General features: G+C 45.7%; 2 protein-coding genes across 13 annotated transcripts in view; both read right to left on the minus strand.

The window, feature by feature from the left end:
- The window catches only part of LOC308696376 (myomegalin), a 108,604-nt gene that overhangs the window by 82,520 nt on the left and 11,084 nt on the right, over window positions 1-15,000 (minus strand). For all 12 annotated transcript variants that reach the window (XM_081375062.1, XM_081375061.1, XM_081375071.1 and 9 more), the window contains exons 7-9: window positions 4,018-4,155; window positions 3,516-3,635; window positions 3,198-3,287 (exon numbers count right to left, since the gene is read on the minus strand). In XM_081375062.1, the coding sequence (XP_081231188.1) occupies window positions 3,198-3,287; window positions 3,516-3,635; window positions 4,018-4,155 (348 nt within the window). The remainder of the gene's footprint in view (window positions 1-3,197; window positions 3,288-3,515; window positions 3,636-4,017; window positions 4,156-15,000) is intronic.
- Window positions 10,528-12,170, minus strand: LOC308696041 (uncharacterized protein; the record flags this gene model as incomplete). Its single annotated transcript, XM_081374386.1, has 2 exons — window positions 11,932-12,170; window positions 10,528-11,752 (listed from the first exon to the last, which is right to left on the minus strand). Exon 2 carries the CDS (start codon window positions 11,704-11,706, stop codon window positions 10,528-10,530), a length of 1,179 nt encoding a protein of 392 aa, XP_081230512.1. The 5' UTR covers window positions 11,707-11,752; window positions 11,932-12,170.

Consider the following 15,000-nt stretch of genomic DNA (forward strand, 5'->3'; position numbering starts at 1 on the left):
GTCTCCCAGTTCCTCATCTTTCCCTCGATCCTGACGAGTCTCCCAGTTCCTCATCTTTCTCTCGATCCTGACGAGTCTCCCAGTTCCTCATCTTTCTCTCGACCCTGACGAGTCTCCCAGTTCCTCATCTTTCTCTCGATCCATACGAGTCTCCCAGTTCCTCATCTTTCCCTCGATCCTGACGAGTCTCCCAGTTCCTAATCTTTCTCTCGACCTTGACGAGTCTCCCGGTTCCTCATCTTTCTCTCGATCCTGACGAGTCTCCCGGTTCCTAATCTTTCTCTCGACCCTGACGAGTCTCCCGGTTCCTCATCTTTCCCTCGATCCTGACGAGTCTCCCAGTTCCTCATCTTTCCCTCGATCCTGATGAGTCTCCCAGTTCCTAATCTTTCTCTCGACCCTGACGAGTCTCCCAGTTCCTAATCTTTCTCTCGATCCTGACGAGTCTCCCAGTTCCTAATCTTTCTCTCGACACTGACGAGTCTCCCAGTTCCTCATCTTTCCCTCGATCCTGACGAGTCTCCCAGTTCTTCATCTTTCCCTCGAACCTGACGAGTCTCCCAGTTCCTCATCTTTCTCTCGATCCTGACGAGTCTCCCAGTTCCTCATCTTTCTCTCGATCCTGACGAGTCTCCCAGTTCCTCATCTTTCCCTCGATCCTGACGAGTCTCCCAGTTCCTCATCTTTCCCTCGATCCTGACGAGTCTCCCAGTTCCTCATCTTTCTCTCGACCCTGACGAGTCTCCCAGTTCCTCATCTTTCTCTTGATCCTGACGAGTCTCCCGGTTCCTCATCTTTCTCTCGACCCTGACGAGTCTCCCGGTTCCTAATCTTTCTCTCGACCCTGACGAGTCTCCCAGTACCTCATCTTTCCCTTAATCCTGACGAGTCTCCCAGTTCCTCATCTTTCTCTCGATCCTGATGAGTCTCCCGGTTCCTAATCTTTCTCTCGACCCTTACGAGTCTCCCAGTTCCTCATCTTTCCCTTAATCCTGACGAGTCTCCCAGTTCCTCATCTTTCTCTCGATCCTGATGAGTCTCCCGGTTCCTAATCTTTCTCTCGACCCTGACGAGTCTCCCAGTACCTCATCTTTCCCTTAATCCTGACGAGTCTCCCAGTTCCTCATCTTTCTCTCGATCCTGATGAGTCTCCCGGTTCCTAATCTTTCTCTCGATCCTGACGAGTCTCCCAGTTCCTCATCTTTCTCTCGATCCTGATGAGTCTCCCGGTTCCTAATCTTTCTCTCGACCCTTACGAGTCTCCCAGTACCTCATCTTTCCCTTAATCCTGACGAGTCTCCCAGTTCCTCATCTTTCTCTCGATCCTGATGAGTCTCCCGGTTCCTAATCTTTCCCTCGATCCTGACGAGTCTCCCAGTTCCTCATCTTTCCCTCGATCCTGACGAGTCTCCCAGTGCCTCATCTTTCCCTCGATCCTGACGAGTCTCCCAGTTCCTAATCTTTCTCTCGATCCTGACGAGTCTCCCAGTTCCTCATCTTTCCCTCGATCCTGACGAGTCTTCCAGTTCCTCATCTTTCCCTCGATCCTGACGAGTCTCCCAGTTCCTCATCTTTCTCTCGACCCTGACGAGTCTCCCAGTTCCTCATCTTTCCCTCAATCCTGACGAGTCTCCCAGTTCTTCATCTTTCCCTCGATCCTGACGAGTCTCCCAGTTCCTCATCTTTCTCTCGATCCTGACGAGTCTCCCAGTTCCTCATCTTTCTCTCGATCCTGACGAGTCTCCCAGTTCCTAATCTTTCTCTCGACCCTGACGAGTCTCCCGGTTCCTCATCTTTCTCTCGATCCTGACAAGTCTCCCGGTTCCTCATCTTTCTCTCGACCCTGACGAGTCTCCCAGTTCCTAATCTTTCCCTCGATCCTGACGAGTCTCCCAGTTCCTCATCTTTCCCTCGATCCTGACGAGTCTCCCGGTTCCTAATCTTTCTCTCGACCCTGACGAGTCTCCCAGTTCCTCATCTTTCCCTCGATCCTGACGAGTCTCCCAGTTCCTCATCTTTCCTTCGATCCTGACGAGTCTCCCAGTTCCTCATCTTTCTCTCGACCCTGACGAGTCTCCCAGTTCCTCATCTTTCCCTCGACCCTGACGAGTCTCCCAGTTCCTCATCTTTCCCTCGACCCTGACGAGTCTCCCAGTTCCTCATCTTTCTCTCGATCCTGACGAGTCTCCCAGTTCCTCATCTTTCCCTCGATCCTGACGAGTCTCCCAGTTCCTAATCTTTCTCTCGACCCTGACGAGTCTCCCAGTTCCTAATCTTTCTCTCGACCCTGACGAGTCTCCCAGTTCCTCATCTTTCCCTTAATCCTGACGAGTCTCCCAGTCCCTGCTGCTGTTAAACACCCCCACAGCTGATGCTGCTTCACTGTAGGGATGGTATTGTCCAGGTGATGAGCGGTGCCTGCTTTCCTCCAGACATGACGCTTGGTTGTTCTTCTGGAAGGTTCTCCTCTCTCCACAGAGAAACGCTGGAGCTCTGTCAGAGTGACCATTGGGTTCTGGGTCTCCTACCTGACTGAGGCCCTTCTCCCCCGATCGCTCAGCTCTAGGAAGAGTCCTGCTGGTTCCACACTTCTTCCATTTACGGATGATGGAGGCCACTGTGCTCATGGGGACCTTCAACACTGCAGAAATGTGTCTCTGCCCTTCCCCAGATCTGTGCCTCAATACAATCCTGTCTCAGAGGTCTATAGACAATTCCTTGGACTTCATGGCTTGGTTTGTGCTCTGACATGTACTGTTTACTGTGGGACCTTATATAGACAGGTGTGTGCCTTTCCAAATCATGTCCAATCATTTGAATTTACCACAGGTGGACTCCAATCTAGTTGTAGAAACTTCTCAAGGATGATCAGTGGAAACTGGATGAACCTGAGCTCAATTTTGGGTGTCATGGCAAAGGCTGTGAATACTTCTGTACATGTGATTTTTTTCATTTTTATTTTTAATAAATTTGCAAAGATTTCAAAGAAACTTCTTTCATATTCTCATTATGGAGTATTGTTTGTAGAATTTTGAGGAAAATAATGAATTTAATCCACGGCTGTAACATAACAAAATGTGGAAAAAGGTAATCGCTGTGAATACTTCCCGGAGGCACTGTATCTGTGTATCTGTGTATCTGTGTGTGTGTGTGTGTGTGTCTCTGTGTTGTGTGTGTGTCTGTGTATTTTTGCTCACCTGTGTGTGTTGCAGCTGCTGCTGGTGTGTCTCTGTGAGTTTACACAGTGTGTTTTTCTGATCCTCAATCACATGGTAGAGCTCCTGAGTCTAGACACACACACACACACACACACACACACGAGAACATGAATATGGGCTTGTCTGGATGGGGAGTGTGAGTGTGTGTGTGTGAGTGAGAGAGAGAGAGTGTTGTGTGTGTGTGTCTGTGTGTTTGTGAAAGTGTGTGTGAGTGTGTGTGTGTGTGTGTGTGTGTGTGTGTGTGTGTGTGTGTGTGTGTGTGTGTGTGTGTGTGTGTGTGTGTGTGTGTGTAATCACCTCTGTGTCTTTCGTTCTCAGGCTGTCTGTGAGGTTCTGGATAGTTCTCTGCTGGTTCTGTGCAGCTTGTCTGATGGACAGCAGCTCTGACTCCATCTCACACACTTTCTCCTGCAGTTTCTGAGTCACAAACACTAACATCTGAGCCCGGCAGTCAACAAAACAAACAAAAGCTAAACTAAAACACTTTAAAAAGTGAACATGAGACACTTTAGAGTGAATATACATGAACGAACGAACACTAAAACAGAGTTTTGAACTGATGCACAGAAATTAATACAAATTATTCCAATGTAAATCAGCTGTTGTCTATGTGAATATATAGTAAAGTGTAATTTATTCCTGTGATCAAAGCTGAATTTTCAGCATCATTACTCCAGTCTTCAGTGTCACATGATCCTTCAGAAATCATTCTAATATGATGATTTGATGCTCAAGAAACACTTGTGATTATTATCAATGTTTTTAATGTTTTTTTTTGTGGGTTGTGTTGCTCTTGCACCTTATTGCTGGTCTCGCTGTGATGGATCTGGGTCTGCAGAGCCTCGACCTGCATCTGTGCGTCCTGCAGTTGAGCGACACACTGTCCCGCGCTGTGGTCGAACTGAAGCGTCTGCGTCTGCTGCTCCTCCATCAGAGTCTGAAGAAACCAGAGAAGAAAACTGAAGAAACCTAACCCTGACCCACAACCAGCTCCGGTCAGAACAACACAACATCCGGTCAGAACAACACAACATCCGGTCAGAACAACACAACATCCGGTCAGAACAACACAACATCCGGTCAGAACAACACAACATCAGACACAACATCAGCTGCTGTACTTGTGTCAACTCTTGGGGAAAAAAAACTCTGATTTTATCAGCTTTTAATATCGGCCGATTCACACACACACACACACACACACACACACCAGTATTGCTTAATTTATTCAAAAGAGCACTGAAGATCCTTGTTTTAGAAAATCTGTGAGTACATGATTCTGGACTGTATTCATCTGACTGTTTATTCTGACGCATCTGAGGTCCTTTAACTGTGATGCATTGAGGTCAGACATCATGTGTGTGTGTGTGTGTGTGTGTGTGTGTGTGTGTGTGTGTGTGTGTGTGTGTGTGTGTGTGTGTGTGTGTGTGTGTTTTGCCTCGAGGGCTTCGTGAGAGATCTAGGCCAGTGGTTCTGCCCTGCTCTCCATGTTAACCTATTTAACTGTGAATGTCAGGTTATCTGTGGGTTAACGGACACTTCAGTGAGAACGAGTGATTATAGAGAGATGTGAGGAAAGAGAGAGAACACTAAACATCTCTGATCTGATGATGGTACGACTCAGACAGTGGCTTCATTCATCAGTGCTGGTTTGGAGCAGGAACAGTTTGTGTTGATTCAGCTCCTATTTATAAGCTGATCAGGTGCTAAAACCTCAAACCCTAATGCAGATGTTTATTTTTGGTTTGGTGCTTCTCAAAAGTTTCAACCTCAAGTAGCGACTTAGTACCAGAACTCTTAATCGTACAAAAACAACGAGACAAATAAATCAAACATTAAAATGTGTCTTTATTAGGGATGCAGCCAAATATCAGCTACCGAAGATATTCAGCCGAAACAGCTGTTTTGATAACTAACGCTTCTCCGCTGGCACGTTTTTGCCTTTTCTCGACATTAGCAGTTAAACACGTCAGCTGAGCGACACTAGCTCTGGATTCCTCCATTTGTTGGACTTCATGCAGCTCTGCGCAGACCGATCGGCGGCTGACTTGAAGCAGTGCATGCTGGTTAGAAATTTTGTCCGACTTGATCCAGCGCCGACGCCACGTGACTGTGACGTATGCCATCAAAGTACCGCTAGAGCGATTCGAGAGTAGCCGGAGAACTCAGCCAGCGCAGCTTCTCAAGAGCGGCTGCACGAGGGCTGATGACGACACAGCTGTTCCACGATTGGCCGGATTCACCGCATGACAACGATCACGTGTGTTTCGTGTTTATTCGACCACCTTTAGTTCCTCTAAAGCTCACAAATCAGTTTTTTATAAAAGTAAACACTCTTTTCATGTAGTTACAATGTTATATTGTCATTTTTATCAAATTAAAACTGATTAAAAAACGTAGACTCCACTTCATTGATAGTAGCTTATGTTGAAAGCTTATGTTGTAGCTTTATTTTTGTTCAAACAGACGCTGTATGAAGCAGTACATAAAGTATTGAATGAAAATGTCTCTGAAACATCTGTGTATTATTTGGCAAATATTGCATTTATTTCACCTCAGCTGTGGTAAAGTATGCAAACACCACGTGAGCGGTCACTACGGGAACCAGAAAGTGCCCGACTCCGTTTGCAGCTCCTCCCGCCTGCACGCGACTACTCTCGCCGATTGATTACATCCAGCCGCAGCCGATGTCCAACACACCTTCAGTGTCAGTGTGAGAGGGGGAGTGGCCAGCTGTGCTCACTCAGTGTCAGTGTGAGAGGGGGAGTGGCCAGCTGTGCTCAATCAGTGTCAGTGTGAGAGGGGGAGTGGCCAGCTGTGCTCACTCAGTGTCAGTGTGAGAGGGGGAGTGGCCAGCTGTGCTCAATCAGTGTCAGTGTGAGAGGGGGAGTGGCCAGCTGTGCTCACTCAGTGTCAGTGTGAGAGGGGGAGTGGCCAGCTGTGCTCACTCAGTGTCAGTGTGAGAGGGGGAGTGGCCAGCTGTGCTCAATCAGTGTCAGTGTGAGAGGGGGAGTGGCCAGCTGTGCTCACTCAGTGTCAGTGTGAGAGGGGGAGTGGCCAGCTGTGCTCACTCAGTGTCAGTGTGAGAGGGGGAGTGGCCTGCGCTGTGCTCACTCAGTGTGTGTGTGAGAGGGGGAGTGGCCAGCTGTGCTCACTCAGTGTCAGTGTGAGAGGGGGAGTGGCCTGCGCTGTGCTCACTCAGTATCAGTGTGAGAGGGGGAGCGGCCTGCGCTGTGCTCACTCAGTGTCTGTGTGAGAGGGGGAGTGGCCTGCGCTGCGCTCACTCAGTGTCAGTGTCAGAGGGGGAGTGGCCTGTGCTGTGCTCACTCAGTGTCTGTGTGAGAGATGGAGTGGCCTGCGCTGTGCTCACTCAGTGTCTGTGTGAGAGGGGAAGTGGCCTGCGCTGCGCTCACTCAGTGTCAGTGTCAGAGGGGGAGTGGCCTGTGCTGTGCTCACTCAGTGTGCAGTGTGAGAGGGGGAGTGGCCTGCGCTGCGCTCACTCAGTGTCAGTGTCAGAGGGGGAGTGGCCTGTGCTGTGCTCAATCAGTGTCAGTGTCAGAGGGGGAGTGGCCTGCGCTGTGCTCACTCAGTGTGTCTGTGAGAGCTGCAAAAGCCTATGTGTGCTTCTTTTACCGATATATTTAAAAGGGTCATATAATGCCATTTTTGTACAAGTTAATATGATTCTTTAGGGTCTAAATGAAAAGTTTGTAATATACTTTAATTAAAATTTCTCAGTAGTATTGAGGGGGAGTGGCCTGCGCTGTGCTCACTCAGTGTCAGTGTCAGAGAGGGAGTGGCCTCTGGTCCTGCGCTGTGCTCACTCAGTGTGCAGTGTGAGAGGGGGAGTGGCCGGCGCTGTGCTCACTCAGTGTCAGTGTGAGAGGGGGAGTGGCCAGCGGCTAGAGCGGCAAAAGCCGATGTGTGTTTCTTTTACCGATATATTTAAAGGGGTCATATAATGCCATTTTTGTACAAGTTAATAGGATTCTTTAGGGTCTAAATGAAAAGTTTGCAATATACTTTAATTAAAAATTCTCATTAGTATTGTAAGAAAACACTCATTTTACCTGGTCAAAAACAGCTCTGTTTTCAGCACGCCATTTAAGTGCATGTGTCTTTAAATGATAATGAGCTTTGCTCACCCCGCCCCTCTGTTCTGTGGGGCGTTTTGACACAACACACGGAGTGTTGCCTTGACAACAGTTGAGGGTATATTTTGGAGAAAGAATGGCAACGGGAGTCTCTGAGGACACATCTGTGCAACCAACCGTATCAATTTGAATCAGAGTCATACCCAGAACAAGATGACGGCCCCGAAGAAGTTCGACAATTAAAGTAAGCTTAGTGTAGTGTCACCACGTTAACTTTAACACCTGCGTACACAGTTTATAATAACACAATAACCATAAAGTGTTGTTCATTATAAACGTGGAATTATGAATTATATTGAGAACGTCGTACATAGAAAACCTGAGTGTAAACCTTAGCCGCATTCATCGTGAAGCGTGCTAGCAATTTGCAAAGATTAATATAAAAGGTTAATAAAACGTTACACTCACTTCTTCTGGAGGTGCAGCAGGAACACGAATAGTTGGTACCGATCCTTTTTTCAGGAGCAGCTTCTTAGCAAAACCAGCTTTACTGACCCTCCTTTATAAAGCAGTCTAGTGAGAAATGATTCGCGCAAACACGAAAGCATTGACGTTGATCGTGAGGAATATTCCCTTCGAAAACAAAACTCAGTCACTGCGTCTTCAGCGGTTCGGATTTAGGGACATCAAAATGATGCTGTGTTCCTTATTACACCCAAGAACAGAACACCACAATCGCTTAGACGCTATTCTGCTCCAGAGTATCAACAATGGCAGACTATGATGACAGCTCGCTCAGGGCGGGTCTGTGTTGAAATGCTGCTGTCAATCAACAATCGTGGGAGGGGCGTCCGACTGTGTGACTTCACACGGTCGGACGGCTTGATTTGAGACAGGGGAAAACATATAAGGAGATTAAAAAAAACAACACTGGATGGATTTTTATCATTATATGATGGTTGTGTACAGGCACTACCAACACACATTTCAGTACAATCAACTTGTAAAAGTGCATGTACCATTATATGACCTCTTTAACAATATCTTTTGCATTTCTAATCCAAACAACGTCACACTTGGCACTGCACTTACTCGTACCCGTAGCAAGACACCTGTCAAGTTTGAAATCCATCAGACTAACGGTTCGAGAGATATGCGAATAACAGACATACAGACAGACAGACGTTTCTGTAATTTATAGATAGATAATGTTTCATATAATCTGGATTTATATATGGAATAAATAGCATTCAATACAAAATGAATATGTCTCATATATTGAAATCAAGTTTTTATGTGATAAAAGATTTGATTTGTTTTTACTTCACCACGTGACAGCAGCAAGCAGGCTCCTGATTGGTTAACGCGGCGCGAACAGACGCCAAAGTTCAGATTTTTCAACTCGGGCGCCAGACGCGAATTCGCTTCAAACGCGTGAATGTACAAAAAGCACCAAATCGCCTCTTTTGCGCAAACTTGACAAAGTAACTGAATCGCGTCCTTCGCATCACGCTAAACACGTGTACCGCGCTGCAGGACCTACAGACGCGCGTAAACGTGTCTTTACATTGACTTAACATGGAAATCACTCGCTCCAGACGCTCAATTCACGTGCGGTGTGAACGCAGCATTAGGTTGCATAGATTAGGTCAGTCAGAGCCGGGAACACTTCCCATAAATCCTGATGTACTTGTTATATCATAAGAAGAATGGCTTCTACGCTAATATTAGTCTCTCTGTTTATCCCGAGGTTTACCGCAGTCCGCCGGATCCAGGCCGTATCCAGATCTGATGAAGGACCTGCGCCTAGACACAACGACAACGCAGTCCTGAAGTGTCACTAGTCTCTCCCCTGTGAAGGCCTCCCTTCACCTCTCTACAGATAAAACGTTTTGGATAATTCCGGTTCGCGTGGCTACGCGGAAGCGATAAAAAATTCTGTATTATACATTTTAAGGCCAGACAAGCAGTTTGTTGAGGGTTGGTTTGTAGGGAAGGACTACACGCCTGCGCACACATATTCAAACGCACACACCTATAGACTGAACTCGTAATATGCATGTGCGCCATCAGCGTTTTCACAGGTTCACGTTCAAGTTTGTGCAGAAAGAACTTAAGAGTTTTCTATTAAAACGGTGTCGTGTTAGCGTCCCCTAATGTAATAACTAATGATCGTTGCGACGGAAGTGAATCAATCAAAACTTAAACTGGACAATAACTTTATTCTAGAGCTGCTGTAAAGCCAAAACAATCTCTGTTACTGTAATCTCCTATTATCACTGTAAAGCAACGGAGCAACTGTGTCTAAAGTGCTGGAAAAGAGAGAGTTAAAAGTTTCTGTTGCAATATCGAGTTCTTCTAAGCTATCTGAGATGCTGAGATGATGAAACTGATTAGGAAGATTATTGATAAAGCAATCTTTAGTGGCAGAAGTGATAGGTCTAACATATTTGTAACACGGAGTCAGCTTTGCAGCCTTGGCTAAATTAAGTTTACACGAGACTAGATAATGATCTGAGATGTCATCGCTCTGCTGCGGCATCAACATCTATTCCATGTGATAATATTAGATCTAGAGTATGATTACGACAATGAGTAGGTCCTGACACGTGTTGTCTAATTATTGTTTTACTTAACCTGTTTGTGACGTCTTCATTATTTAATGTATATATTTATATACTTAATGTATGTTTAAATAGATCTGTCATGAAAACAAGTTATTACAGTTTATTGTGGTTTAAATGTTTATATTTCACCAACAAACTGGAGTAGAAACAATCATGTCATAAAAAAGTTTATATAAAAACAGCCTTATGTGCTATTTGTAGAACTCAGTTTTAGATATTTGAGTGTTGATAATTAAAGAAGTTTGATTAAATATTTGTTTTTATATTTAATAACATTTTATTAAATATGAAATATTTCAATAATAATTGACTAATTATTCATGTATTATTTATATTCTGTTTTGGTTTTCGGCCAAGTGAATCCTGAATGTTCGGTTTCGGCCCAGAATTGTCATTTCGGTGCATATCAAATAAATATTGCTATGAACTTCACAGACTCAAAATATGCAGTGATGAACAGGACAAAAACTGAATGGGATAGTTGTGTTTTTAAATCATTACATGCATGAAACATGTTGTGCTCAGCACAAACCGTGTGGGAAGCGTCATCTGAATGCATCCGTTTGCCGACCCTAAGCAACACGGATCTTACGGTCCTGTTAGTAAGCGCTTCACCTGTGGGAGCCTCCGGAAACAGAAGGGCAGGTACTCGTCCTGCAGCGCCGGCTCCTCCAGCGCCGGCTCCAGTGGGACTCTCTCCGGCTCCGGCTCCAGCATCATGTGGTTCGCTCCACCAAACAGGTTCCCCTGCTCTGGACTGGCCAGTTTAGCTCCTCCATTAAAAACCCCAGGATGCACCAGAACAGGGAGCCTGCAGCCGGGAGGAGTCCGGACAGGCCGATACACACAGTCCTGCAGCAGAGCCAGAACCAGCGCCAGCCGTGACGGAGGTTCCTCGGATGCTCCGAGATGCTCCTCAGACGCATTCAGGGATTCTAGTGAACCACCGCAGCTCAGCCGCTCTCGGAGTGTGTGATCACCGTCTGACGAGCTGGACATCCAGCGGCTCCCGGTGCTGGTCCGCTCTTCCTCACAGCCGCTCCTGTTGTTGGTCCGCTCTTCCCCACAGGCGTTCCCGGTGCCGGTCCGCTCTTCCTCACAGTCGCTCCCGGTGCCGGTCCGCTCTTCCCCACAGGCGCTCCCGGTGCCGGTCCGCTCTTCCGCACAGGCACTCCCGGTACCAGTCCTCGAGTAGCGTGTGGACGGGCCGCAGGAGACGCTCCTCCACAGCTTCCGGGGCACTTTACACACGGCTTCGTAGTCGGCGTCGGACACACGCAGCGCTCGGCACCTGCGCGAGGACGACTCTAGCGCGCGGCACGGAGGATTGAGGGAACACTCCCACATCTGCTCCTCGTCCTCCGCCCAGGACTCATGCATGGAGTAGATGAGGTCCTCCTGCAGCAGCGCACAGTACCGGTGAACGGACGGGTCCAACCCACTCGCCTCCGGCGCCCCCTGCGGGTTGTGTTTGTTATAGAGCGCAGTGATGCAGATGCGCAGACGCTCCCTCTCCTGCAGGAGTCTGCGCAGACGCTCGAGGGACAGCGCCTGCACGCGCGCGATCACCGTGTCGAAGCGGAACATGCGGTCCAGCATGAAGGAGCACTTGCTGCAGACGAACTCGCAGCGGCCGTCGCGCTGAAGCTCGCGGCCCAGAGCCCGAGACAGCAGAACCTGCAGCTTTAGCTTGGCTGACGGGTGGAAGAGCCATCGCCGCTGGTTCCCACACAGATCCCCGGAGCACACGCGACACGCCTCCTTCATTCCCAACAGAGTCGGATATTCACTGGATTCTGAAACACCCGCTGTCCTTTGGTTTTAAAAAAAAAGAAGAAAAAAAATATTTGGATTCCAAACAAAAACAGTCCTGTTGTTTTCATGTAGTCAAATCCAATATGTTTAAAAACAGTATTATAATATTTGTAATATCTTTAGATAATATCAGTAATATCAGAGATCATAATATAAAAAAAAGCGTAGCTTAATCACCATATGAGACTGCGGCTCAGAGTACTGAAGTCTTCAGGGTGTCATCAGATGAAAAATGATCATAATCCGCGAGCGCTGGAGCAGAGATGCGTCTGAGAGTTCAACTGCGGCGAGTCGAGTCACAAACACGAGGACAAACGCTGCCGATGTCGATATTCCGTGTGTGTGTGTGTGTGTGTGTGTGTCTGATGCGGAACACGCGCCTCCGTATCTCTCTCTCTCGGTCTCTCTTCATCACCGGAACACGGCAGTGGTGAGAGAGAGAGAGAGAGAGAGAGAGAGAGAGAGAGAGAGAGAGAGAGAGAAAGAGAGAGTGACGTCAGTCTCATCACCATCACTGCGATACAGAGAACATCAGAATCTGTGGTCGCGTCATCAGATGAAAGGAGGTTTAAACCATCTCACACCGCAGGGGTGCATCACTCATCATTACACATCATTATACAATAGAACATCGACTGAAAAACGACAAGCCAAGAAAAAGAACAATAATCCGTGAAATACAGTATTTTGGTCATATTTCCCGCGATCCCGCTCGGAATACAGTGAGGTGATGCGGGTCTGCGCGTTCCCGCGCCCCTCTGAGTGATTGACAGATCAGCAGCAGCGCGAGCCTCTAATGTCACCAGACGAGAAATAAACATCTGTATGATGACGCCTCATGCTTTATATGAATGTATTATGGTTCAGGGGCAACATGTTAAGTTTACTGTTTTTATATTTGATCTACAGTCCAGTCATTTATTAGGCCTATGTCTAATGCAGGTTACCTGCATACCGGTAAATAAGCCAGGCCAGATTCATGTTTGTTACAGTTTTTCTCGATTGTTTACACACATTTTCTGAAAGCATGCCTCATATTCTCAGAACTCTACACACAAATAAAAAAACACACACACAATGGGCAAAACCCCTCAATTCTCCTGCAAAATGAAACTTTACATTCAAAACAATGTTATTTCTTCTCAAAATGGTATTTTGTTTTCAAATGACACACACAAACCATCATATGAATAGACATTTATAAGAACCAGTTGAACACTGATGTGCTCAATGTAAAACACTATGATGAATGGAAAACACTTCTTCTCAATTCATCATAATGACTTAGGCCTTTTTTTGTTCAGTGTTACACTTTCTACAGACAGTACATACATAAGAGTGTTGTAAAATATTTGAGAATATTGTTTTTTATACTCAAAACACACAAATACACGGTAAAAAATATATTTTACAGTATTTTTTCCACAAAAACAATGTACACAGTGTACATCCCCAACCAACACAAAGTTGTACACACAGTGGTCTACATACAAAACAACAGACGAATTGACTGTATACGGTTACAGTAAAAAAAATACAAATTCCAATGTTGGCATCCATTGCTCCACTGAAGAGCTCACCTGTTGAAGAGCTCACCTGTTGCCCTTTTATGCTAAAGCTCTGATTGCTAACTGTAAAACTGTGTGACGGGTGTTTGCCCATGTGATGAGTCAGTGTGCATATTTGAATGGCAGTGTGTTCCTTGTGAAAACAAGAGATTTTCTGCATGAAAATTGTGCCAAAAGCAGAGAATTGTGTGTAGTGTTTTGAAAAAGGTGTGTTTTAGAACTGCAATTTGAGTGTAAAGCAGGAATTGTGCTTGTAGTTTAGCAGAATTGTTTCAGGGGGTCGGTGAATGAGTTACATGTTGTGGTCATTGTGTTTCAAGTACCAGTATTTGTGTGTAAACAATTGAGAAAAACTGTAATAGCTGCGACTGCCAGTCCCAAAACGCCATTGGTAATAATGAAACATGCTGATCAGTGACCTGACCCCTGACCCCGAGCATGACCTGTGAGCAGGGGTGCCTTTACATAAACTTTAACTAACCCCATTAGCCAATACATAGACATTTCCATTTATACACATGTATTAATAAATTCAATTGACATAACTTTAGAAACAGTTTTCTAGCTGAAAAGTCCTTGATAATGTCAGTAAAATCCCATTTTTGGATAATGTCACTCTCAATAGACATCTTATTATTATTATTTATACCAAAGCCAGTTTTGAGAATGATTGTGTTGAAATATCCCGTTGACACAGTAGCGTCTCGTACACTGAACGTGATCTATCAGCTGTAACCATAGTGACAGTGAATAAAGTAACATCAAAGATAGCAACGTAAATAAAACTAAATTCTTTTCACAAAAGAGTTTTACCCTGAGAGTCTCATTCTCACTCAGCAGGTTCCAGTAGTGTGTGTGTGTGTGTGTGTGTGTGTGTGTGTGTGTGTGTGTGGTTGCTCTACTGCAGTTGTTGTTTATGCAAACACACATTTAGACTGTGGTGATACTGATCTATTTAAGAAACAAAAAACACAGCGGCTCTATTAGTTCATCTCACATGTACACACACACACACACACACACAACTAACCCACTCATGTATCATGTATCAGACCACATGAAAACGTGCCGTCTGGTTCTAATAATACAGGGAGTGGATCATTTGTTTTCAGGATCACAGTAAAGAGACTCATGCAGCTTTTGAACATGTCAGTGTTTGTTTGCACAGTAAATGTGTGTATCAGTGCGCTGTGATCTGAGACAGGAGTTAAAACACTTTAGTTTAGGACAAAGACTTCAATAATTCAGCCCAGTTGTGTTTGCAGACATCTGCCTCTATCAGTCCCACAATGCACCTGGCTCGTTGCCATGGGAACAGTGGTTGTGAATTCCAGAGAATTTATCTCGTCCTGACGGTAATAGAAGTTTTATTTTTATATGCAGTATTTTCACTTTAATGAAATCGTCCACTGATTCATGAGAAGAAACGCATCCAGACTCAATCTCAACCACGACATCTGAACTGATGCACTTATAAGTCTAATATTTGGACTATTTTGAGCTGATATTAAGGTTCCTATAAATGTTCAAATAAGTCAACATATGTTGTGTGCCAAGAGTAAAAAAACAAGACAAAAATGGTGGTTTTGCAATTCCAATACTTAGAGGTAATCCCTCCAGAGGTGAAGAGTTAGAGACGGACTGATCTGCTGTTCCTTTAAAACATTTACAAACAAAC

This window comes from Scardinius erythrophthalmus, assembly GCF_964197995.2.
Source record: "Scardinius erythrophthalmus genome assembly, chromosome: 9".
In the NCBI taxonomy this organism is placed as follows: Eukaryota; Metazoa; Chordata; class Actinopteri; order Cypriniformes; family Leuciscidae; genus Scardinius; species Scardinius erythrophthalmus.